Source organism: Ischnura elegans, chromosome 4 (genome assembly GCF_921293095.1).
Source record: "Ischnura elegans chromosome 4, ioIscEleg1.1, whole genome shotgun sequence".
NCBI classification, from domain to species: Eukaryota; Metazoa; Arthropoda; class Insecta; order Odonata; family Coenagrionidae; genus Ischnura; species Ischnura elegans.
In genome coordinates, this window is record NC_060249.1 from 117,532,890 (window position 1) to 117,559,456 (window position 26,567).

The 26,567-nt window shown below is 38.6% G+C and overlaps 1 protein-coding gene across 2 annotated transcripts in view; it reads right to left on the reverse strand.

The window, feature by feature from the left end:
• Positions 1 to 26,567, reverse strand: part of LOC124157945 (bestrophin-1-like) — a 126,930-nt gene that overhangs the window by 9,750 nt on the left and 90,613 nt on the right. The window contains exons 2-5 of one of the 2 annotated variants that reach the window (XM_046533053.1): positions 11,057 to 11,191; positions 7,066 to 7,232; positions 3,762 to 3,919; positions 1,538 to 1,615 (exon numbers count right to left, since the gene is read on the reverse strand). In XM_046533053.1, coding sequence (XP_046389009.1) covers positions 1,538 to 1,615; positions 3,762 to 3,919; positions 7,066 to 7,232; positions 11,057 to 11,191 — 538 coding nt within the window. Of the gene's footprint in view, positions 1 to 1,537; positions 1,616 to 3,761; positions 3,920 to 7,065; positions 7,256 to 11,056; positions 11,192 to 26,567 lie in introns of those variants that run through there. The other variant, XM_046533054.1, reaches the window with a different exon arrangement.

Below are 26,567 nucleotides of genomic sequence, written 5' to 3' on the forward strand. Positions count from 1 at the left end.
TAAACGCTAGTACCAACCTCGTTAGAGTACGAAAGATCCACAGAGAAAAAATCATTCGCCTTGACTGGGATTCGAACCCGGATCCCCCGATTTCCGGTCGAGTGCTCTAGCCAGTTAAGCTACCGAGGCGTCATTCTTGCCTGTGGATATTTTCGGACACTACCGGACAAGATGTAACTGGACTGCTGAGCATATGATGCCACAAGCAGTCCAAAAAGCAGGTGGCTAAAGCACTCGACCGGAAATCGGGGGATCCGGGTTCGAATCCCGGTCAAGGCGAATGATTTTTTCTCTGTGGATCTTTCGCACGATTGTGCATTGCGGGTCACTCCCGTAAAAGTTATCACCGCGGCTAGTCCCGGTATACTTTAAACTCGTTAGAGTACTTCATATTTTTTTTAAGCTGTAAACGGCTGGTGTCCTAGCACCCCCTGCCACACGCCTTTTAGGCAGCTTGCGGGGTATTATATAGATGTAGATTATATAGATGAATGCAAAGGTATCATAAAGAGATTGTACGCCATTGAGATATAGTACCTCGTACACCTCGGAGATTTTCAATCTCTCTTTATTGAAATTAGACAGTACCCGTGCGTCTAATTGCAAGTAAAACTAAGCCGATATTGAATAGATTTATGATTCTGTAATTCTTAAATTTCAGACTCGTTTCAAGTGAGTAAGTACTACCATCTCATTTCAAACATAAAATTAACAAAGTTAAAGGAAAAGTCCTTCTATGGTCGGAGTAAAAGCAACTTCTCACATAACTTACCACGTAGGTAATTTTTTTAATAAATGAATAATAAAAATATGCCTTACTTAAAACAAAAAATATTTGAAATAATATTCATGAAATAAAAAGTATTCGTAGTTCAGCTCTAGGACTTGTCAGCAGGTGACATCATTTAAATATATAATTTTAGCAACTTTTTTTTTCATTGTTTTAGATACAGTACCTCATTCCAATACTCGATATATAATTAAAATATTCAATGTAAAATGAAATATACAATACCAATACGCCGTAAAATATGTACTAAAACTTTTTATTCGTTGATTATAGTTGTAACTTTATCCGTATTTCATTTTCAACTGAGTACAATTTTCTTTTATTTTGAACAATATGATTCTTCAATCAACTATATTTTAATTTTTACCCTAATTTCATTTCTTGTTGTAAATTTCCTTAAGTTACGTGTTATTTGATTTAATTCATTAGGCAATTTTAAGGAGATATTTCCTTTTTTAAAGCTGTCACAGAAAAAATATCCCGTAGAATTATCCTCCCGTACAATTTGTCCATTCATTGCTGCTATAGCCCAGGGGAATACTGTTTTAGATTCGAATACTGTAAACGAATTTCAAGTGCAATACAAGAAAAAAAAACCAGTTGTCCAATAGGCGGTTTCCAAGTAGGCTTCCGCGGAAATTATGATGATATTTTGTGAATTTTCCGGGTATTCTTCCGCGGATAAACGCGGAAGAATACCCGGAAAAATCACTAAATGTCAAGGGCGGCTTCAATGACACCTCTCACCTGCGTGTACACCAATGGAATGCTGACCCAGTCATAGCTCCAGAGAAGACCACATTTGGAGCGGAACTCTGAAAACTCCTGCAACAGTCATAATATTCAATTAGTAGAGAGAATACTTCTCATCGGAATCACTCAGTGCACCTAAATAAATACCGCATAGAGTGCATCGCAAAACGTACTGCATATGCTGCACTCTTACAAGCAAAGTAAGAAGATATAGAATAGATTCAATCGTGTCAGGCGAAACATGATGGAACTCCTTCATGATGAAACAAAAATTAGAAAGCAGCTAGAAATTCTTCGAGGCCCGTCATTGATGTTAGTCAACGAACAATTGTATTCTTGGAATTCCCCATTCTCAATGTGTTTTTTCAACCTACCCCCTCCCCCTCTAAGTCTCCCTCACAGCCCTGACCACTCCACCCTTCCTCCCCCGCCTACATACTCCACTTCCCCACCATTCCCACTGGCCCCTGACTTGACGCTGCTACCCACTCCCCCACCTCCCCACCCTACCACCCAATCCATGACGCTGTCAACCATTCCCCTAACTTCCCCTCCTCCCTCTTTACTACTATATAAATGGATACAACTCTATCAAATGTGCCTGATGATGACACTATGTATTCGAAACCGGTCGCGGTAATCATTAAATTGTGGAACCTGCCATTGTCTTTCCTTTTTTGTTTCATATAGAATAGATTTGTGATAAATTCTGTACTTCTTCCTCGAAAATTTTAGGTCCGTTTCAAGTTAACATTTTTCCGTCCCATTTCCATTATCTACTGATCCAAATTGATGGAAAATTTCCTCCGAAAGAGGCCGATCGATAAGTGTGTCGGATAGATTAATGCGGACAAAAGAAAAATGAACGTCAGGGAAGTAAAGGTACCAGTGGGGGAATGAGAGAAATGGTGGACTATGATGTACAAATTTTAGGATTGTATAGTTGTGAATGAATCAATCGGAGAGGGAAAAGCACAAGTATTAGAATGTTTCCAATGCATAAAAGTAGATCAAATCAACTTCTTTATCAATATCATGCGGAATAGAGATTCAAGCGAATCCACACAATGTGCAATAAAGAGTATAGCGAATTAAGACGGTGAAAAGTGCCCCCGAATGCCTTGAAAAAAGAAATAAATAAATGCGCGTGAAGCATTAAAACTTGAGGCCTTAAAACTTGAAAATAACCTAAAAAATTAAAACGTGATTTTCTTTCATGCCCTTACAATTATTAATTTATGCATATAAAATATTTTACGGTTTAAAAAGTGCAGTAAAAGTAATAACTTTTTGCAGCGCAAACTAGAAAATTGAAATGAATTGGTAAAATCGATCGATCTCCGATGCATCTCCACTTATTAAAAAAATATTTATTTAATGCAACCCGCATTATTCTCGAGTATTCCTCTATTTTATGGTTCCCATTCTATAATATTGACATCAAAGATATTGAGTGTGCCCAGCTAATACTAGGCTAATATCTTATAGATGTACTACCTATATTATTATCTAAGAATGAACAATATCCCTACTTAATCTTTTACCTTTGGCTACCCGTCGATTACACCTGGACATATCCTTCCTTCAGCGTCTATTGCATGGAGACATTGACTCCAGCCTTCCTGTAAAATTGATTCCTTTCCATGTCCACATTTTGAGCACTAGACACAAATTCATGTTTTCACTCCCTCATTCTCGTAGAAATTGCACTTTTTACTTAAACCTTATCAAATGTATGCATAAAATTAACTATATTTGTTGTAAAATTGACCTATTTCAAATAAATCCAGAAAATATAACGAGAAAATTGTTTTTGTATGAGCATTGACCTTGATAATTTGTTTATATACATAATCATTGTGTCAGTTTTCATTATTACTATAATTTACTTTTGTGCGAATGTGCAATCTTATTCCATAATTTTTAATTATGAATACGTTATATCTATTATTTTTGTACATTTCGAAGAGGTTGCTTTTTATTGATGATATATCCACTAACATTAGTGTGTGAATTTTCTATTTGTAATTTGTCATGCAGTTATATATGACTCTATTTCGTTTGAGTAAGCTCTTCAGATAATTTTAAAAATTTTTCTAAGAATTTTTCTTTTTCCAAAAACTAAAGTTATACATGTGAGTTATTTAAACCGTTAATAAATTTAATTACTAAACTAATTGTAACACGCAAAAAATAATGAGTAGTTTCGCCCGATTACCTCCATAATTATTTTGAGTCCATTGGAATCCGTTATTCGGCGTGCTTGGCGGGTTTCCTTCAGGAGGCTGACGAACCAGGTGCACGGGATCCAGTAGGTGTTGAACTCCACGCTTGGCACAGATCGGTACATCTCAAGCTCCAGTTCCGTCATGAAGCCTTAGATGGAATATTGGAGGGAATGGTAAACATGAAATCAATCGCAACGAAAATCAAATGATACTCACGTTGAAAAAATGACTTCCAAAATATTCTTTACTGAAGAATCAAAGAAAATTAGTTATGCAAATTAATAGGGAAATTCGCGAAAATTATTTTTAAGTTTCAAATCCATCGAGATTAATAAAGTAAATAATAGATTAAGGAAATATTCAGCGAAAAATATTTAGGTAAACCTACTGTTGAAAAAGATTTTTGGCCTGTGCAAAAAGTTGGCAAAGCTCTCAAATATTTGATAAATGGAAGAATGCTATTAAAAGTCTACAATTTCAAGGGATAATCGTTCCACCAAAACCACGTAATTAAAATTAATAAATCTCTTATTGACACATTAATTGATATGTTGACCAACAGGAATATTATAATACTCGTAATCCATTAAAAAATTGAGTACTTTAACATGAAATTTAAAACTATTTAATTGATCAAAAAAATGTTAAGATCTCATTGGATGTGGAAAGTAAATGCAGAAAATTTTATTACTGAAATGTTAAGAAGCCAAAGAAATCATGGGATACGAAGGAAATATTCGCATTTGACCACCAAATATGGGGAAAGCAGTCCTCTTTAACTGATGAGAGAAAATTTGAGGCGAAGTCATCATCAAATATCAGAGTGACGCGAAGTGATTGTATCAACTGATTGAATCACTCTATAGCTCATTTCAAGTATCTTTGCGACAGAGAGGTAGGCCCAAGTTTTTTCGGGAGTGAGGGCGGAGGTCACGTGACTTACTGAAAACCAACAAAAATGCGATTGGTAGAGTCCAGCATCCAGGAAATTCAGTCGCTTTCACATATCATTGTTGTCCAGGGGCGCAGCCAGAAATTAAGGCTGGGGCGGTTTAGGGGCAACTAATACCGGGGTGTGTGAGGGTATGGAATACAAACCAGGATAAGCCAGGTGCGAGATTAATAAATTGCGGAATTTTAAGATAAATGGCTCAAATGAGAAATGAGTTGTACGGCTTTCTGAGGGATATTTTATTAATCCTTACACTATTCTATTAGTAATATCAATCCGATTAAGTAAAATGGAATCAACTTAAAATTTCTTTGAGCTCTGGGGGGGGGGGGATTATCCCCCAAAACCCCCCTTGCTGCGCCACTTTTGTTGTCTTAAGTGTGCTGTTTTTCCAAACGTCTGTTGCCTTCGTTCGCTTGTTGCGCCGTGATGGTCTTTCCCTGTCCTTTACCTTTTCTAACCTGATACCTGCTTTTACTAATTAGCATAATTCCATTCCTTCCTTCCTCCATTCCCACCCTTCCTAACGAACCACGTGGTGGCTGGTGGGAAGAGGGTTTTTGAGACAGTCTTTCGTTTCCATTCACTCTCCCGCCTCTCTTGCCTCGTTCAGATAACGATTTTCTCAACGATCGTTGGAACTATTGTGCATTCACACTGCGATGGTTAAAACCTGTGCTGCCCTCCAGTGCTGAAATCTAAAGTGAACGAGAAATTGATGCTTAGCAAAGCTGTTGAGGTGTATGGAGGGTTACGATATTTACTGTGTTCAACGTGTATTTAATGTATAATTTTTCTTCCACCCATATTCTCCCTTTCTTGGAGAAATTTACGAAAAAATAGAGCGATGGGAGCAAGGGGGTTGTAAAGGTACATACTGGAGGGGGCACCACTGGTTTCGAGCGTTGAGCGCAGTGTGACTGAAATGAGGGTGCTTGGGTAGGATATCCACGCCTACTTTGACCAAAGCATTGATAATCCCATAACAGTAAATGCTAACTATTTGGTGAAATATTCGGTCATGATTGTGGTTACGTTAAAATAAACTATCGTAAACGAACAGTAAACCTTTTTTCTATCATTATGGGAAGGCTTCGTGAAAATATGCCTCGGATATCTTTTCCCAAGGAAAAATTATTGTCAATGACCACGGTTCCGCTATTCAACTAGCTTAGCCGAAAATAACATTTTACAAGTGTAAAATATTCATCCCCCTGCCCTTATACTGGTAATTAATAAGATTACAGGCAATGAAAACCATACGATAGCGGACCGGTCGCAATAATAGCACGAAAGTATGTTCACGACGATATATTATCACCACGATGTGACTATATGGACAGTGTTATATACATAGTAGTATGACGAACATTCGGGACACTCCGATGACAATCAAGAAGTAATTGTTGCATTTCCATTTTATTAATCAGAGGCGATTTAAGGAATAGAATACTTGATTATATGTGTACACTGTTCGAGATTATGTCCGAAAATTGTCAGACCAAGATGGCGGAATTCTGACCGCACTTAAAACTCTAATACAGCGGCTCCAGATATTTACAACCTCCTTGGATGGGAGCTACACAACAATTCGTCCTTCTCTTGTCGCTTCCTCTTCGGATTTCGCAGCGCCTAACAGTCGTAAAGTGGCAACGTTAGGAACTACGTGAATAATTGTCCGGACATGCATTCACACAACCAGTTCTGCCAACTATCGTTGGACGATCGCTGGGACTATCGTAATCTGAACGGGTCATCCCTCTCCCCCCACCCCACATCCCTAGTGTCGTCGTCCCCATGACGCCGTCTCCGTCGCCGCACGAAACATTCCGAGCTTGCACGATTGGGCCATTCGCAAAGATATTTGAAAAGGATCATGGCAAGGGGCAAGGGCGTACCCAGGACCATAACTAGGCGGGGGCAAGCGATGGTCAAGGGGGGGGGGCAAGCCAAGTTGTTACATTATTTTATGTTATTATTTCCTTTTATTTACTTATCTTATATTAAGTTACTTATCTTATACTAATACGCATCATTTTCGTGGGTTTAAAGAAAATTTGTTGAATACTTTCATTTCAATTCAGTACTGATTTTTCTTGAAGACTTTTGCAATAAGGGGCAGCCCCCCCTGTCCCTCGCAGAGTACGCCCATGGATCACGGTGACTTAATTCATAAAGATCGAATCTTTGAAAAGAAAGATTTTGCTCATCTCTAATGTGCACTGGATATATCATGAGGAACCCGTTTAAGAACTTCAAAGTGCCCGAAAAGGAAAAAAATCAAAATGGCGGCAAAATTTAGGAGAAAATAAGGCTAGCAGAAGTAAGAGAATGAGAGTTACCTGAGTCGACGACGTGCTCGAGGGTGGGGAAGCGCCTCTTGACGGCCGAGCTGATGGAGCGGAGCACGAGGACGAGGGAGAGGTTGAGGTAGCGCATCATGGTGCGGCGCGCCATGCGTCCCGTCTCATCGTCGCCGTTCACGTAGAGCGCCACACAGTGCATCAGCCTGCGGAGGGAGGGAGGCGGCACCTTGATCGGGCGGGGAAGCTGAGTCAGTGTCTCCGCTCTCGCACGCACGCACGCGCCACAGACACACGTCGCGCAAGCACGCACTCATTTTACTCACTCACACGCACCCACATGTGGATATGCGCACGGGGCCACACTATGTCATGGAGAGAGCTGAGAAACATTGGGCGCTTTCCAAATTCATGCGACTCACGCGTCGACTAGTGTCGACTCGCGGTAACTGTTTGAGACTCTCCAATGCCTGCGCGTTATCGTTTGTTGACTTGTGCCACTACATTCGGCAACGCAGACAGAATGGAACACGAAAACCGCGACGCAAGTCGACTTGTGTCGACGTGTGTCAATGAATGGAAAGCACCCATATTGGTGCAAGTCAAGATTTGTTGATTTTGATATATCCATGGCAACCGACTCCGAAATAGTGAATCCACCTCAAAATAACAATGGTGCAAGTCATAGTTACACTTGAGACTGCCAGGTAGCAGCACATGCTGGGAGCCCTCAGCACATTTCCAACTTCTTTGCGAGTTATTATAATTTAATTATTGAAAAACTTTAATTTTTGACGTGCACCAATATGTTTCTAAGCCCCCCACATGATCTCGGTATCAAGGAGTGCCCGTTCCGCGATGCCACCTTAGCAACAATATTTGTAAAGGTTGTGTAATTTACAGAACTTAACAATCCCCTCTTACTCCACCAATCAGACTCTTTTGGTGAATTTATCCATAAATGCTGGACCAAAAAGATCCTAAGCTGTTAGAGCTACTCTTGCGCAAAAGATACGTAAAATTTACGAGATATTTTGTTTTCAGAGTCAAGTTTAACTTTAAAGAAAAATGGTTTGTTTTTTTTTCAGTTAAAATGTTATTAAATATAATTAAATATCTTTTCATCATTTGAGAATGCACATAAAACCTGTTGGCAGTGGCGGATTCAGAATAGGGACAAGGGCGCGGAGCTAAGTGGGGGTTAACTAACCACCAGTAGTGGGGGTCCGAAAGAATAACAATTCTATCTAGTGTAAATTGGTTACCCCCCCATAGATCCACCATTGCCTGTCGGTACCCTAAAACACGTTTTTTGTCAAATCGGGCACTTAACTTCCAAATATGTTAATAGGCATTGCATGAATAAATTTGTTTTTTTTTTTTGAAAGAATAAATTATTCTCTAATATTAATTATTATATCCTAGTACTTATGCATTAGGTAATTTGAACAACTTTTGAAAACACATGCAAAAATATTACAGGGTGCATTTATGCTTAGTGCCATGATAATACTGCCACCATCGGGAAAGAGAAAAAATCTCACGGTTTGAGCGACCGATTTCAAGGAAACAATTATTTCATAAAATTTTCGGCGTAAAATAGTACATTAGGCGATTTAAAATACTTTGTGTTAGAGAATCATGGACGGTGACAGCAGCAGAGGAGTCAAGGTAGACAGGGATTGAAATTTGGTGTTGTAGAAGATGGATGACGATGAAATGGATCGATCGTGTTAACCACGAGAAAGTGCGAGTAATGCGTTAAGTATAGGAAGCAGAAGAGAAGTAGTAGGAATGCAGGGAAGTTTTCTGAAGAAAACGAGGCAGCTCAATCGGCTATATCATTAGACACAATGATCTGATGAGATAAACACCGGCCAACAATGAAAAAACTTTTTTACTGAAAATACCTTATTCTTAGGTTTTTAAAGTTGCTGAATCTAAATATGATGGTTTTCAAGTTGTATCACCCACCATTTATTCACATTTTACAGTTAAATTTATGAAATCAAGCAATATTTTTAGAATTTAACAGCTTTTTATAGTTATAATAAATTTGAAAAAGTAGGTCTAATGAACGAAGGTAATGGGGGATTACTCTTGGTACTTCACCGAGAAGTTCAGCAAGCGATTCATCGCAGAATAAGCAACAAAAGAAGCATCAAGGAAAAAAGGGAAAGAAAATGTAGACCAATTCCAGTTGACAAGTGAACCCTGTATTATCACGCTGTAGTAAATACAAACAATTTTATCACGATGTGGTGAACAGTAAATACAAACAATTTTATGATGTAACACAGTGTTTCATTAATTTCCCTGTATACCGTACAGGGGTATTAGACTAAATATGAAATACATATTGCTTGGAAACTATGGGTGATACATAAAAAACTAAGGCCAGGTTTGGATTCACCACATAAAAATCTATAAAGATCTGCTATTAAAATAAAAAAAGTTTTCAAACAAATTTTTTTGTTGGCCTGTGTAATCATTCAAGGACAAGTTGAAGGGAAAAACAGAAGTGAAAGGCTTCGTATGAGATACATAGAGCACGTGATGAAGGATTTTAAATGGGAGAATAACGTTAGTGTAAACAGCACGGATATTTCAAAAGAGGATTCTCAAGTCTGCCTCTAAATGTGTTGTCATCCACCTCACATTTATACGTGTTTATAAAAGTCGCCACTCGCGTCGCTGACGAACATATTGATCCGAGTTTCACGGAGAAAAAATTTGGTATAATTAGTGGTGTCAACCGAAATTTACCTTCATGATGATGTGATTTATCAAATTAATTAATTTTCAGTGCCATTCCTCGCAGTGGCAAACATTATACTGTAAAATATTGGAAAAAAATCGGATCGCATTGCACTCATCACCGCGCCGCGGACATTTTTGAAAATCGATTAAAATACGACCGAAGTGGCAACAGAAATCAGCCTTCTACGGGAAGGAATTGCGCCTTCTCTATGCAGTCCCCTTTCTAAACAGACTAGATGGTAAGAGAAGTGAAATGGAGAGCTGCGTCAAACCAATCTTCGAATTGCTGTAACCATGACTGGCGATGAACCATAATTTCAATAATTGAACGGGAAATGGTTTCAGAAAAGACGTAATCTCCACAGCGTGTGGTCCTTTGCACCGTCTCAAAATCCAAAAAGCATCAAATTTCGGTCCACATCAATCATTTACCAAATTTAGCGCAATTATTGTCAACATAACTCGAGAGGAGAGAGATTTGTACCGATCTGATGAAGCAGTGTCGTGGAGACTCACTTTGAAATGAATAGAGTGATAATAATGTCATACGAGATTAAAATTAGTGGTGTATGTACACAATAATATTATAATTAGAGTGAATCATGCAATAGAAACCTTAACGGGAGACATCGTCAAGTAGGCAGCAAAAATTATTGATTACAAAAATTGAGCTTTCGCTTCCAAACCTTGAGCTCTCAGGTAACCAGTAATGAGGCAGTGATAAACTTGATCCTATTCAGGAATAATTAAGAGCACTCAAACTTTGTAATCAAAGGCTCTAAATTGAATACCAATTGCTTTACACCTCAAGCGAAGCTTAAAGACATTGTGGCATATTAAAAATAGTAAAATAAGATACTTCATAATCTATGTCAGAAAATTTTTAAGAAATAAATAATCCTCTTTATTGCATTGCGTTTCTCGCATCGGTTTCATGAGAGAACGACTAATCAATAAAATTTTTTTTTCTTACATGGTGGTATTCCATTATAAAATTTTTGAATTTGAGAACGTGCATTGATTGCGGGTGTTTCATCAAAGAAGTTATTTAAACCAGATTGAAGCTTGTCTACAGAGAACAAAAATGAATACAATTTATTGTTTTCAAAATATTTTTCACTCTAATCATTCGTATAATCTCATTTATGTATAAATATTTGTATCATCTCTTTTTTTAAGTGAAAATGACCATATTGATAGAAATACTTAAGAATAGAAAGCGGTACTACAATCGAGAGTGCGGTATTGCATGCATAGGTAAGTAGCTCACTTGTCAGGCCATGGTATGGCCATGTACTGCTGCCACCATCTGGATGCCACGTAAGCAACGTAGAATCCCAGCACGAAAGAGAGCGGGATGAGGTTGATGAATGTGTCGCAGTACACCACCACTTTCTCGAATAACCTGCGGACAGGGAGAACAACGGGAGCGAATAATTAATACTGCTGTTTCACCGATGCTTCCAACGAAAGCCGAGCAGGTCAAAGAAATAAAATCCAAAATATATTTTTATAAATCATTTCTGCTTCGACTATTTCTTGAAAAATATGCCTCAAATTATAAATGTTTTTGATAAAAAACACGTACCACCAACAATTCGGAAATGTTTTGTTCAGCTATAAAGATTTGAATGAATAAACATGCAAAAAAATTAAAGAATTTTTTTTTTTAAGTTTGCAATCATATTTAAAAATAATTTAGAGTGGGATAATAACCAAACAATCAAAATTAAAAATCAAAATTCATTATGTACCATTATTTAAGGGGGCGCCCTAGCACGGTCGCGGAAGGCGTTGCAGACCCTTTCTATTAACCAGTTTGTGCCTCGCTCGTCATAGGTACAAAGCGTTTTCTTGACTCAGAATGGTAATAAAGGTTAAATATGTGCCTTGAGACGAAGACGGGTCTTTTATCAGGTTTCCTACAGGAGATATTTGTCGCTTAATTTCACGAATTTCGATTTTTTTCAATGACCATCACAACGGCGCAAAATCACGTTAAGAAAATTCTACCGACCAAAGCAAAATATAATCCTTCAACTACAAGCAAAGGCTACACATGTCACATATGCCACATGTTGTAAATCAAAGCTACAATTTGGGAAATTGTGAGGCCTTGCAGCCAGTTTTTCGATAACGCGCAGTCGTTTCGAGTCATCCTAAACACCTTTCTTTCTTCCGCGAGTAATCCTTCACTCCTTTGCCTCCCCTACTGGCCCTCCCCTCCACAGCGCGGATGCCCTCCCCTCAACAGCAACACCGCCAGTCGGCCGGTCACATGTTTTCTTCGTCTGTCAAATTAACAAAAAATTATCACAAAAATGTTTTCCTATCTCTTGAGAAATTTTTCTCAAGTATATGTGTACAGTAGCGTTTTGTTTTAAAATGAGTAATTTTTAAGGATACCATAACAAGAATGAATATATTTAGAATCCGCAATAGTAAAAATTTCTTTTATATTGATAGTTTGTATTATTTTTTTATCAAACGATTAAAATGTTTTATTTTTCACGTATTGATAACGTGGTTAGAGGAAAACTTCATGTTTTTCACATTGCTACGCATAGGTTTACACCGCATTACAAAACAAATTATCAACTTTAATTCTCAAAAGAGAAATCTTTCACCAACCTGCCACCCCACTTCTCCTATCAAGTAATATGCCTGAGTGTCCCACCACCCGACGCGATGATTAGATGCGGAAATTTGTTCAGCCTAAGTTATAATTGAGGATATTTCGCTAAAGATGAGACGAAATTACAGGTTTCTACTCTTTCATACATTTTTAATTCCATATAAGTGCTATTTTTGGATTTTTTAATGTGAAAATTACGATTTTATTCATGAGATTTATATTACGGACTCCACGATTACGCTGGCAAGTCAGACGCTTGTCTCGGAAAGCGCACGGCTGCAAGGAAATAGTGTCTTATTCTTAGACAACCCATATCTTACCGCAATGCCCACGCATTTTGAAAAAAACGTCGATGTTGGTTACAGACGGATATACCCAGCTCACATGCATAATAATCTCCTTGAGACTCCTTGCTCAGGTTGTAACCTATTACTGTTTAAAGTATTCGTATCAGCTTCACTTTTCTTCAAGGCGATTTTATATCACTATTGCTGTTTAATTCCTGTTTTTTTCTGCGTAAAGCAGCAAAGAAAGTCCTAATAAAGACATTTAAGAGGCCTAGTGATAGGTCTAACAATAAGAGCATTAAAAGTGACTGATTTGAAAAAGAATCAGCAGCTGAGATATTGCTAGCCACATCTACACTGCGCTCGTAAGGGAATGACACAACAGCGAAGATAATCATGGAAATGACCACGACCACCCCACCCGAGGGAAACGGTTATTACAGAAATGCAGGAAAATAGATACCTACCACTCAAAAATGAACTGACGCTAGAAGAAGCTAAGAAGATTCGCCGATTGTTGATTGCAATTTAACATAATTTCTATGCAAAATTATTCGTAAGACTGCCAAGATATGTGGCCACCAGCTTTATCCTAGTTATGAAAGGGCTAGACGCAAAAAATAATCATACCCAGAGGGGACACATCAGGGGGAGAAAAAAATTTTAAGTGGACCTTCAAGGGCTTCTAAACCACACATCCTCATGCATAATAGCATCAATGCCAAGATTCAGTGATGATCAAGGGGTCAACTTTTCCCTTGAATGCAAATGAAAACTAGTTGTAGGGCTGGTGAATTTATTCTTTATGTTTTCTTATGATTTAAGTATGTATGTTAATTTATAATGGTTCATATATAATTTCGTGTTTTCAATCGCAATTTTCAAAATATAAGATACTTGCGAGATGATTTATGATGAGTGTTATATCCAGCGCTGTAGTTGGGCCGGTACGGCGTACCCCCTAAAATCCAAGCACGTTATAATCGTACCGGTTACCGACTATTAATTAACTGCTACTTATGTCTTGAAATGCAGGTTTCGGCTCTCCCAACATATTTTTTTCATCATATTCTGTTTTATTGCTTCTTTTCATCGGTGTTAACAAAAAAAATATTTCTAGCTGTAACTTTAGTAACCATTGTTTTTCGCTTCCAAGTGTTACTTTCAAGCAAGCTAGCTGAAATATATTGTTACATTTTTATTAATAATTTATTATGTTAGTTGAATATATTTCGCGTAAGTATATATAAAATGAGAAACCTCTCCATTATTCGTATGCCACTCGTTTTCCCTTCCGTTTCGCTTTTTTTAAAAATTTGTTTTATTTTCAAACACCGAATACAGCTCATATTGAGCCATTATATTGGGCTTTCAAAAAATTTAACAATTAATTACACGAAAAACCAACCTCTGGATAAGGGAAACCTAACCAGGCGGGACTCGAACCCGCGATTTCTTGTTTGGCAGGCGAGGACTTTACATGGCCGCCAATTAGGTCGGTGACTTGATTTGGACAAAATGCCTGCATATATATAATGTAAATAATATCGTCAGCAATTTCGGAAAAAGGTGTACACCGTGTACACTGAAAAGGAGCTTCGCATTCACAGGCCTATTTTTTCAGCGCATGGGACAGGAACACGGGCCTCATAAGTTGGTTTCTAATATTTTTAATTGGCTCGCCACAATTTAGGTGTCACATATCAACTCCGACTGCGACCCCTGTTCCAGCGACCCGTATCAAATTTATCATGAGTATCAAATTTCTTTTCGAAGTCGTCGCGGGCAAAGTTGGAAGGGAAGCCCCCACCCCCCTTCCCCTCCCTCGAGGCGCTTCGGCTTCGGTCTATATAGAAGGTAACCGTAAGAATTCTAAGTTATTTTCCGTTAAATTATTCATATTTTGCTTTTTTTCTTTTTATTTACTTCATAATTTATTGTATATTATTTTTGCTCTCTTAATTCATATGAGAGAGGACTTGTAGCCTTCTACATTTTTATATCACTTAATCGTTGATATATTGCATACTTTTTTCTTGAAAATAAAACAGGACAGTTACGAAACTATGGGCTTTTATTTTTTTATCTAAAAGATATTATTAAGAGATGTTATTTTAACATGTCAGTATATTATATACTCCAAGAAGTAGTCCACGGAGATATTTAGAGGTCAATAAGATAACTCTCTTTATTGAACAATGACTCACCAAATGGTTAAAATTTTAGCCGAAAAAGATAACATGGATATGAAATATAGCTTCATTCACTCGGTCAAGAATGAATTACTCGTTTTTATAAATAGTTTTTTTTTCTTATTTTCACTTGGTTTACGAAAAAGAATTCGAAATACGAAAAGTTCCGAATTTTACGAGGAGAGAAGCTACGTATAATTGGGGGTGTTAGCCGGCATTGATATTTTGCAGTAATCTATCAAATTCAAAACTTCTAAATGCTTTTCCTCTCGGTTTTAAATATGTTAAACTGCAAAATTTTGAGCATAAATCTCTGAAATTATCCCCGTCCTGCGGAAATTTATGAATACCGATTAAAGTTAGAAATGAGCGAAGTCGTTACTTTCAAAGATTCGATATTAATGAATCCAGTCACTAGAGTGATTCAATCAACTGATTTTGCACACTTTGTACTTGTGGTTCTCAAGGAATCGTAGACTCATCATCAATCCGTGAGAGCGACTTACTCTGTGATTGATAGGAACTCAAAGATGGGAGATAATAATAGGACTCGAATTAGCGGAATGACAGAATGATTGACGGCTGATCACCGCAATTAAAATTCCAGTCTTTCCAAGAAATTAGAAAGTAGGATCAGTGGAGATAAAGGGAGACTCTTAAATGGATACTTGAGAACTGTTCAAGAATTATATTTCCTGCCGTAAATTATACCCTTCTTAAATCGAGCAATGTTTCTAATGACTTATAAGACGATGAATAGATGCTCCTCGTTCAGCTAAATAAACAAGTCCAAAGCCTATATTCACGGCAAATAGACATTATATAAGATTGCAATCAGATAGGTTTCACTTTAGTCCCCGAAAGCGTTGATCATACAGCAAGATTTCATGTTGTTATTAACATCGCAGCGAGTCTGTGTTTACGGCCCCACTAAAGGCAAATATAATTATGTGACACTGCAAAAGTTGGTGTCTTATTTATAATTACCCTCTTACAAACGAAAAAAAATGGAGAAAAACAAGTTTAATCTATTAAAGAATCATAAAATATACATAATTAGGCGAGTATTGTAGTTAACTGTGTGCATAACCTCATAACGTGCAAATCACTCAATTTCTTTTGATGCCAAACTTCAAATTTTCTATGCATGGAATATATTTTATCAGTAATACCAAGAGTTTACCATATGAGCATTACAGGTAGTTGTAATGATCAGTTTGATGACACCTAAATTCAGTAGCGAATACATTGAAAACTCAAGGGTGGGGGGGGGGGGCGCAAAAGATATCTTGAGTTGCCTTTACTTTTATCGTATTAATAAAAAATAATCAAGTCACATGCAGAGCTTCAGAAATTTTTAATTAAATTGATTGTACACATATTCAAGACAATGCCATCTTATGATATAAAAAAGTTACAATTGTGGTTCTGCTGTGTTTGGCAATACGGGCGGCCCCACAAGGGGCCCTTTGCGCCCCCCATCTGTGTCCGCCACTGCCTATAGTGTAAGTAATGATGAATGCCTTTTTTTTAGCTCGATTAGTCATGAATAATTTGATTCACTCGGTGATTACTTAAATCGCGAACGACTCATCAGTTATTAAAATGCAAACCCATTGGCGACATAAAAAAAGCTTCTGCGGGATGAACTAGGACCTCTCCTACGAAGCCTCCTTGGGTGTGGGGCAAGAAAGTGCTTTGTCTATCTCTGGAACGAACGCGTTCCAAAATTCCTTCCTTCCACACCATCGCGGAATATTTCCACCGCCAAGGAACACGCGGAGACCTTAGAAGAGCAGGCCAGAAAGCCACGGGGATAGTATCTGGGATATTTTTGAGAGGTCAGGAGACGTGCTCAACCCAATCACTCCTCTCCAATCACAGAATGCGGGGCGAATTGGATTTATTCCGGGTTCGGAGGGTTGGGGAGGGGGGTTCTCACAATCTCCCCCTCCCCCAAAGTATCCGTGATGTGACACACAATTAGCGCGGGTTTGTTGGATAACCATTCACGCGCGGAGGCCGATGCGACCATTGTTGTGGGGTTCTCTGGCGTTAGCCCCTGTTGTCGTGGACATGTGACATTCTGATGGCGGAAAGGGCAGGCACTGCTTACAAGGGGACTTAATAATAGGAAAATTTCCTCGGGAGGAGGCTTGGCTAGAAATCAAAAGGATCCGATTGCTTAGAGTGTCCCAGTCCCTTTCTGGCACTCAAGGGAAACGAATCATCGGACAAAGCAAGGGATCAATAAAATGGGTGCGTTTCCTTCTTCATCGATGTCGCGGAGGATGCTCGCAAGACTTAAGCCCGTATGACACTTCCCAATTTAAATACACCAAAGGATGAAGCTCGCCATGAAAAAATATATATTTATATTTACACACGTTTGAAATAAACTCACACGAGCATTATAAATAATATAAGTGAACTTCTTCCTGCCCTAGGGTGGGCACATAGGAAAATTTAGCGGTGGAGATAAACGAAAAATAAAAATCAAAAGTAGGGAACTTACACTACTTTTGATTTTTATTTTTCGTTTATCTCCACCGCTAAATTTTCCTATGTGCCCACCCTAGGGCAGGAAGAAGTTCACTTATATTATTTATATTTAAATAAAAATGTAATATATAAAGTATATATTATATTCTTCATGGCGAACTTCATCTTTTGGTGTATTTAACTTTGCACCCGTGCGCGTGACTGCGTACAAAGTCACTTGTTCCTGCAGTGCTTTGAACTTCCCTATTTATTGGCCAAATTGGATATTGGATTGTGGTCTAACTAACACAAAATAATTTCTATTCCAATATCATTTTCATATAATTGGACACAATTTCTCGCCCAATTTGGAATTAGAACAGGTTCTATTTTCTGGCAGCCAATCTCCAAGTCATAGTCATACTTCAATCAGAGGTCAGTATTGTTGACTCCTAGTGGCCAAAACAAGAAACTCTTTGCAAAAATTTCGGTTTGGCTGAAAAACAAATTGACTTTGTTCCGAGAATTCGCTTGAAATTTCAAAAATGTGGACGAAAGAAGTTGTTTCATTATTGATTGAAGCGTAAAAATCACACGAATGCTTATAAAACGTAAAATAATCGAAATACAATGGCGTTCTCTAGCGGGACATTAGAAAACTATTCCGGCCAATATTGGTGTAAATAATCATACGTGTCATACGGTACGTTACAGCCTATATTTTAAACAATATTGCACGCCGTTTTATCGACCAACAAATTGAAAAGTGTCAGATGGGCTTAAGATTGCTTGAGCAATTGAGAATTGATATCTTTCAGAGCGACGCGGGGGACATCATATTAGGACCCCACTATATTTCCCGGTCCAACCAATACGATAAATTAAGAGATATAATGAAGAAGTATGGGAATTAGTTTTTCCTAGGAACAATAAAGGACTTAAACAGATGCTGGGTGGAATTCCTTTAGAGCATTTCATTTTTATTAATTCACACGGTAGGTGTCCTAACATCCCCCGCCAATTGATGTGGTTTGCGGGTTATTATGTGAATGTAGATGATGTGTTCATCCATAAGAGTTCCTCACATTTCAAAACAAGCGAATGTTTATTCGAGGGAGGGTTCGAATTACTCTCCAATTACACTGATACATCGGTTAAAATGTTTTTTCCACTACGCGAAACACCTTTGGTACTCGTCGTTTCCGATGTCTTGCAGCGCCGCCTTCGACTTTCTTTTCGCCTCCGTAATATGACCAACATATTTTCCTTTCATCACCATTTTCATCCTGCTTAACAAAAGAAACTCAAGAGGTGCGAGATCTGGTGAGTGGGGTGGTTGAGGAAGCAATATCATGCAATTTTTTTTACCACAAACTCAAGTCACGGCAACACGTGCCACTTTTGATCAGGAGGCAACAAGTGGGGGATGAATTTCGGTGCGATTTGTCTCATTTGATAACCTTCAGCTATAATTCGCTGTAATGAACTCCACGACTTTATTTATTTATTTTATGTATTTCCATTGCCCCATAAACAGCACATTTATGGCCTTTACAATGGGGAATTAACGATTAACAATGAAGGACATTCACACACGCCCACGCCCTGGATAAAGGTAACTTACCCAGGCGGGACTCGAACCCGCGACCTCCGGTTTGACAGGCGAGGACTTTACCCCTCCGCCACTGAGGCCGGCAAATGACCAGATTGTTCAGCAAGTCCGTCAATAGTACGCCCCTTATCCTCGTACACAAGAGTAAGAGCTTTTTTTCCACATTTTCATCAGTTCTGGGCCTAGAAGGCCGGTCCGGGCGTTGAATGTCTTCGATCGACATGTTGTCGCATTTGAATTGCCAATACCACTCGTTCACTTGAGTTATTTTTAAAGCGTGTTCTTTATAAGCTGTAGACAACATATTTACCGTGTCCGACTGACTTTTACCGAGCAGAGAGCAAAATTTCAACACCGCACGATGTTCTCGAATGTAAGCCTTTTCAAGAATCGAAGAGGTCAGAAAACTCTTCGGATGTAAACTATCATAGGTGCTCGAAGGATCATAGGTGCTCGCTACAACCGTCTAAAGACACGCCATTTTGCATAATGACTCAGAAATGATGAAATAACACCCATCTAGTGGGAGAAGCCCAAAATATTAGACTAACGCGCGCAGCGATTTCCGTCCGGATATTTTTTGGTCCCCCCTCGTAAGAGTGGAACGAGATAAAATTTGTGGAATTTGGTTATTATCATCATTATCATCAACTGTTTACTGGCAGGTCCCAAAGTTGTCTCCATCTCCTCCTGTCCCGTGTCGTCGCCTTCTGTTTTCCTGAAACTTCTGTTTACACCTCACCTTGTCACTCATTTTCAACCTTCTTCCTCCGCTTCTCATTTCTCCTTCCACAGTGCCCTCGACTGCTGTATTTTTTAAATAACTCTTCCTCACAAAATGTGCTCCATCCTATTCCCATTCCTCTCTTGCATGGTTTCCAATGCTATTGTCTCCTCTTCCACTCTTCCCGGCATTTAATTTATCTTTTTATCTTCCCTTTTCACTCTCTCTAACCTACACAACTGTATCTCAAAATTGTTGATCCTATTCTATCCTCTTCTAAAGTTCCATGTTTCGCATCCATAAAAAATGGCACTTCACACATAACATTTCAACAGTCACTTCCTTAATTCTAGATTCACACTGCAACAACCGTCTGTAATCATTAAATACTTCCTTTCTCATACCTATTTTGGTCCATTTCGTCACAAACAACAATCTTCAACAACATCTTTCCATGCTTCAAATTCTTGACCAACTAAGGTTTCGGCATCCATTGCCATTATTGAGAAAAGATTTCTCTAACGTAATTATATCTTCTTTGTCCAGAGAGTTAAGACATTACTTAATACATACATAAAAACCCCCTCTATTACGAGGTGTGTTCAGAAAATAACGGGAATTATAAGTATATAAGAAACCAATATTCATTCGTTCGTCTGCATTAATGTTGTCGCCTTCAAAATAGTCCCCATCCGATATTATGCACTTGTGCCAGCGCTTCTTTCAATCCTCGAAACACTTCTCAAACTCGGTATTTCGGATAGCCTTCATCCCTATCAGCGATTTCTTTTTATGTCATCCATGCGAAGACCCTTTTGGTTCTCTTAATTTTTGGAAATAGAAAAAATTCATACGGAGCCATGCCTGGCGAATATGGAGGCTGGGGCAAATTTCACAATTAATGTTTTTGGCCAAAAATTCAACAAGAAATGAATATTGAGCCGTAAATCCCGAGCCCATAAAAACACGTCTAACCTTACCGGCTGCCAAGGACAAGGTAATTAATGAATACAGTTGAAAATTTTACCACAATTCAGGGGAATATATAATAACACAATAAAAAATGTTTGGCCATCGGACTCTCCAAAAATCGCCAGAAATTTAAAAATTTACCCCTTATTTTCTGAAGATCTACCCTTTATTTTCGTAGAAGGAAGAGTAAAGTCTGTGAAATGTTACTTTGATAGCGGGAATAGGAGACGAGACATTAATCGGTTAATAGTTTAAGTGTGACTATTTAAAAGTGGTTTCTAATTTACATGGTTCAAAACATCATCGTAAGTGAACAAAAGGGAAATTAATACTGCGCAGTTCTCCACTCTGCTCTCCTATCTGCTCACCTTCTGTGATTTGCGTATTTATTTCCGTTTAAAACCTTCGAAACCTGTCCAATCCAACCAAATCTCGGCCTTCTTATACCTATCTTCCCACCCATTTGTTCTCCGACGATTGTCTTCATGAGGCCAGGGGCGGATCCAGGATTTTGTTCTGGGGGGCACAAGGATACCCCGTAATACAAAACGAACGCAATGATAACGGGACCGTATTAAAAATCTTGCATATTTTTTAAGGGTCTGAGGGGCACGTGCCCCCGTTGCCCCCTCTAGATCCGCCTATGCATCAGGCCATCATGTTTTATGATGTGGTAAGGCAGTAAAGCAGAGAGAGAAAAAGTTCAGAGTAAATTTTATGGAAAATTGATACATGATTGATGTTGATCACGCAACAATGTTTTATTGGTTTCTCACTGTGTGGCCGTATTTGTGCCAGGGGTCCAAAGGCTCAAAACATTTCATTTTCATTTACCAAAGCGTAAAAAATCTTAAATGTCTTAATGTAAAAATAAATCTTGTCTCTTTTGATCCTGCAGGAGACTCTTCAAAGAGCAGCGCCTTCAATACACACGAAGAGCAATGAACATGAAAAAGTTCGGATACTGAAGGGTCCAAGGTCGGAACCACGTAGGGGAGGGAAAAGCCTCTCTATCATTGGACATTTGAAGGGCAATTCCAATAACAATATCAAGGTTGATAAGAAAAATATAATTACCCTCGTAATACACGAACGCGGACCAAAATAGAGACGACAAGCAATACTTCTGCCCGATAACAAATAGGCTTTAAATAGTGAAATGAAATTCTACAAATTAAGATGACTGGGCCACATACAGAGAAGGGACAGCACTAGCATGAGAAAACAGATTTTTTATGGTAGGCCCACTGGTAGAATACCTCCAGGAAATCAAAGATGAGACCAATTACTAAATGATGTAAGAAGACTTGAAATTGAAATGAAGGAATACAGAGAAAAGTGGAGGCGGGTCTTTGTCGAGGTTAAAAATTATCTCGGGTTTACACGGCCACAGGGGTAGTAAGTAAAATTCGGCGTAGCTTAGGATTAAACAAATAGATGCGATTCAATACGGACCCAGAAAAAAAATAAACAAAAGGACAAAACAAGTTTGAACAGTTTTTATAGAAATTAACCACTCTACATGGAAAAATAAGCAAATGACCACTAGGAAAAGTGTTCCACTCACTCAGTGATTCAGCTCGAAGGTTGGATTTGATTCTTGGGGTAGAGCTCACCTCGAATTAAGCCACAAGTGTGTGAATTTCACACATTCAGGGTCGGGGAAGGGGATCCCTTTCTCTGGGTCACCCCGCACTTCGATGATTTTGTTTGGGGCTGTCCCAAGGCTTCAAACAGGATTTAAGCCCAGGACATTTCAGTCAGTAGCAAAGCAGGCTACTAAGCAACTCGGAAAAATGTTTATGCTGGGATTTATGGAGGACATATAGTGCTGAAACAAGTTTTCGATACACTACATTACAGGAAATCGAATTCAGAAGGCGTCGTATTTATCCTGCATATTTTGTAAAAGTTATTTATCTACAATCTATTTTAAGCAGCATTCAAAAATCCAATCGTTCTCTCCAGTGCAACCAGTCTCTACTTCGTGGGTTGTTAGCTCCAAGATTTTTTACAACTTCATTCTCAACCGCTTATCTCAGATGGAATTTTATATATTTATTGAATTGAATTTTATATATGATATTGAAATTTAAAGCACTGCATGAAACAAGTGACTTCGTCACGCGCACGATTGCAAATACATACCAAGGGTGTAATTCACCTTGGAAAATTCCCACCTAAGTAGAGTGTTAATTCATTCATGGCTACTTTCATCCTTGGTGCATTAATAGTTTCTCTAAAAAGAAATGGCGTTCAAGAGTCATGATTATGGGCTACTATTGGGTGAAATAAATCCAACTGAACTATAGCAAATTTCGAATGGTAAGCCTGAATCACAAGATTATTTGTTCCACCCTTATTAGTGATCGATCCTTCTTAATGACTCCACTTTTCCAGTCGCGAAAATCGATTGCTCGAGTTTTTCTGAATCACACGGTCCCTCCCGCCTTCGCGTCGCTTTTCGTATCATTTCCGATATCACAGCTCGTTGTCATAGGACCCGCATCAAGTAAATATATAACGTGTTTATGTTTACCTATGTCGTTACCACGATTGTCAAACGTTGCGCTTCAATCGCTCCACACGGGCATGCCTTCTTATTGGTTGATATGGTGTTTCAGTGACAGTTTCAGCGACGGAGAACGCGTTCAGACGAGTGATGAAAAAAGGGATGGGAATCCTCACCATTGGAGTGATCGCGAAAAACAATTGTGCGCGACGATAATTTCCGAGTGATCACTCGAAAATGACGAAAAAATGATCGTGTGATTCAGGCTTAACAAATTTATTTCTTTGTTTGAAGATCTAATTCAAAAAGAAAGTGAAAAAATACTCGGAACAACGCCCGAGATGACTTTTTAAAATTATCTAGAAGTTTATTTCAAAACAAATCGAAAATTTAGTGGCAAAAAATCCAATATAATGAGTGATGGGAATGCAAAGAACAGGCCGCACATGGAGAATAATCGTATTCAAGGGTAGCCATGATGGTCATGTAGAAATGTTTCGTTTGGTGAATACTCGATTAGTAAGGAGAGTAAATAAAATTCAAGAATTTCAGTTTTCTACTCCAGAATAACATAAGTTCAAGAATTTTTGTTACTTTGGTTTTAGAAAAAATATTTCTCGCCGTCGGATGAAATGACTTGGGAGAGAGTGATAACAACAAAAAACCGATTCTCGCCACCAAAGAGTGACGAGGAAACGGTGACACGCTCGGCAGGACTGCGTGACATCATCGACTTTTATATGGGAGGGCCATCGGTTCTTTTGCAGCGAATAGCCGAAGGAGTTGGCGAAGGATCCAAAAACGGAAAAATAAGTGTTTCTTTATTTTAATATTCGATCAAAATCAATAGAGAAAAATAATTTGATGAACGATCTCATTCCTTAGCGGCTGAAAAGATTCCTCGCGTCTACATCTTCATACTACCGTGTGTTAGGATAACGTCAGTGTTTATTGGTAAAGAGTTCTCGGGATCGCCACCGGGTCAGGAACTCCATATCTGCCAACGTTTCGATGTCCGACTCGGTCATCGTCCTCAGGGCTGTGAATGAACAATCATTCACAGCCCTGAGGACGATGACCGAGTCGGACATCGAAACGTTGGCAGATATGGAGTTCCTGACCCGGTGGCGATCCCGAGAACTCTTTACCAAGTCCATTCGCCGGGAAAGTCAGTGTTTATTATTATCGAAGTTTATGTTCCACCGATACCGATATGGAAATTAAAATGCGTACAAATTAATCATAATAATGGCTACGGCTTCTTCTTCCCATGGAAATCTGAAGATCTATCTCCAACATTGAACAATCGAGAGATCAAAGGACCTTGGAATACCAGCCGTTGACAAAAAAAGGGAATTTGCGGAAGGTTGAGAAGTTTGAATGAGTTCAACTGTAACCTATTTTACGAAAAATCTACATTGCTGATGATAGAGTATCAACATTTACCTTTGTGTCAAAATATAATGAATTATCGTCCGAGAAAATCCGGTCCAATTTTCATATTTGAGCAAACGTTGACTAGCGTATACGTAGTACGTGCGCCGTGATAATTTAACGGTGAGATTATAATATTTAAACAAGTAACACGTCACGAAAAAATACCAGTTATGCGGGAGCAGTGGCGTAACTATGAGGGGGGGTGGATGAGGGGTTAGATTCCCCCCCAAAGACTCAGACAAATAAAAAAACTATTTAAAAATATTGTCTAGTTTTGACGTACAATAACTGCATCTGCTTAAAGTTAAATGTAAATCGCCCAAATTATGTTAAATGTATTTCCAGGCATGTCGTTTTTTCAAAGGTTTTACCGGATTCCATATTGCCTGGGGGGGTAGGGGTCTCCACCCTAGGCCATCCCATCCCCCCCCAAAGCATATGCCTAGTCACGCCACTGTGCGGAAGTAATGAGCTTTCTTTAGAAAATTACAGAAAAGTCACCAATCCTCTCGTACCTCTCTCTTATAGAGAAGAACAGAACATTGATTTTGTCGCGTATCCACTTCCATTTCCGAAAACACGACAATAACCATAGTAATTCGAGGTCAGCACGTGACTGACTGCTGAGCGACACGGGCGTCAAGGAGACTTTAGGACGTTGTTTTGTCTGGGCGAGGCAATTAGATTTTTTTGTCTACCGAGGGGCAATTTATGGAGTTAAGGGCAGAATCCCGGGATGCGATTAAATCGAGTGGGGGGGGGGGGTAGAACTAATTGCCCTTTGGCAACGGATGCCACCGTAAATCAAAGGAGACAAGGAACTGGACCGATTTCTCGAAGTTTTATATTTAGAAGAAGGACCCGTGAACAAAAAAACCTCATCCTTCGACATGCAAACGTTTCTGTTTGACGCCCGTGGTCTGTGTAAGCAATAGCTCTGTGTGCCACACACTTCACTTGAAAGGTAAGAAAATAGAGGAGCAAACTCATTGAAAGACTCACGTGCTGTTGTTCTCTCCAAATTGCCATTTAATTCCGGAGAGCAGCACTTGTAAGTGAAAGAGAACCCAATGCTGGGTTTAAAAAGAGCCCATGCTATCGACAAAAGAGGGATCCTTTTAAATTTTTAGCGAACAAGTGGGAAACTTTAAATCAAGGATACTTGTGATTGGTGACATTTTGATACGTTATATGAACTAACAACTCAGTTCCGATTTGATATTATTACGTGCACATAATTAGGCCAACGCTTTAAAATTATAATATTTTACGAATAAACTGTGATTTCCTATCATCCTGATGAAAAATAAATCGTAAAATATCAGAGGGAGTATCTAAAGAATAAAAGTAGACACTAGGTCCATGTGCGTTAACAAATTATCGCGGGGGGTAAAAAAATTTGCAAGAAGGGCTATGAATGACTGCTAAATTTAAAAAAAATCACACAGAACTACGCCAAAAAATTAAATGTATTGATGGAAAAGTTACGAAGAAATAAAATCGTCATCGCAGCCTCACAATGACGCGGGCAAGTAACTATGCAAGACAGCTGGACCCAGGCGTAGAGAGGGAAGTGGACCACAAGGCGAAAAGGTCGTTTGATACCGCTCAATTCGGCAACAACTCGGTAACATGGTGCTCGAGCAGGTGGAAAATCGCAGATCAATATCAAACTTTCTTGAAAGTGCACATTTTTCATGCAATTTAATATACGTGGTTGGACATCGCTGACTGCTAGAAGTTTCTATTGGCGATACGACGCTGAACAATATTTACTTCCATAGTCTCTTTTGGAGTCATCAATAGAATTTCAAAACAGCAAATAACATCGTCGTCTTCCAATTTTTTAAATTTGAAATATGCATGTGAAATTTAAAATTTACGAAAAATTGCCCATTATTATAGTTTTACGGTGATCAACAAGAGAAT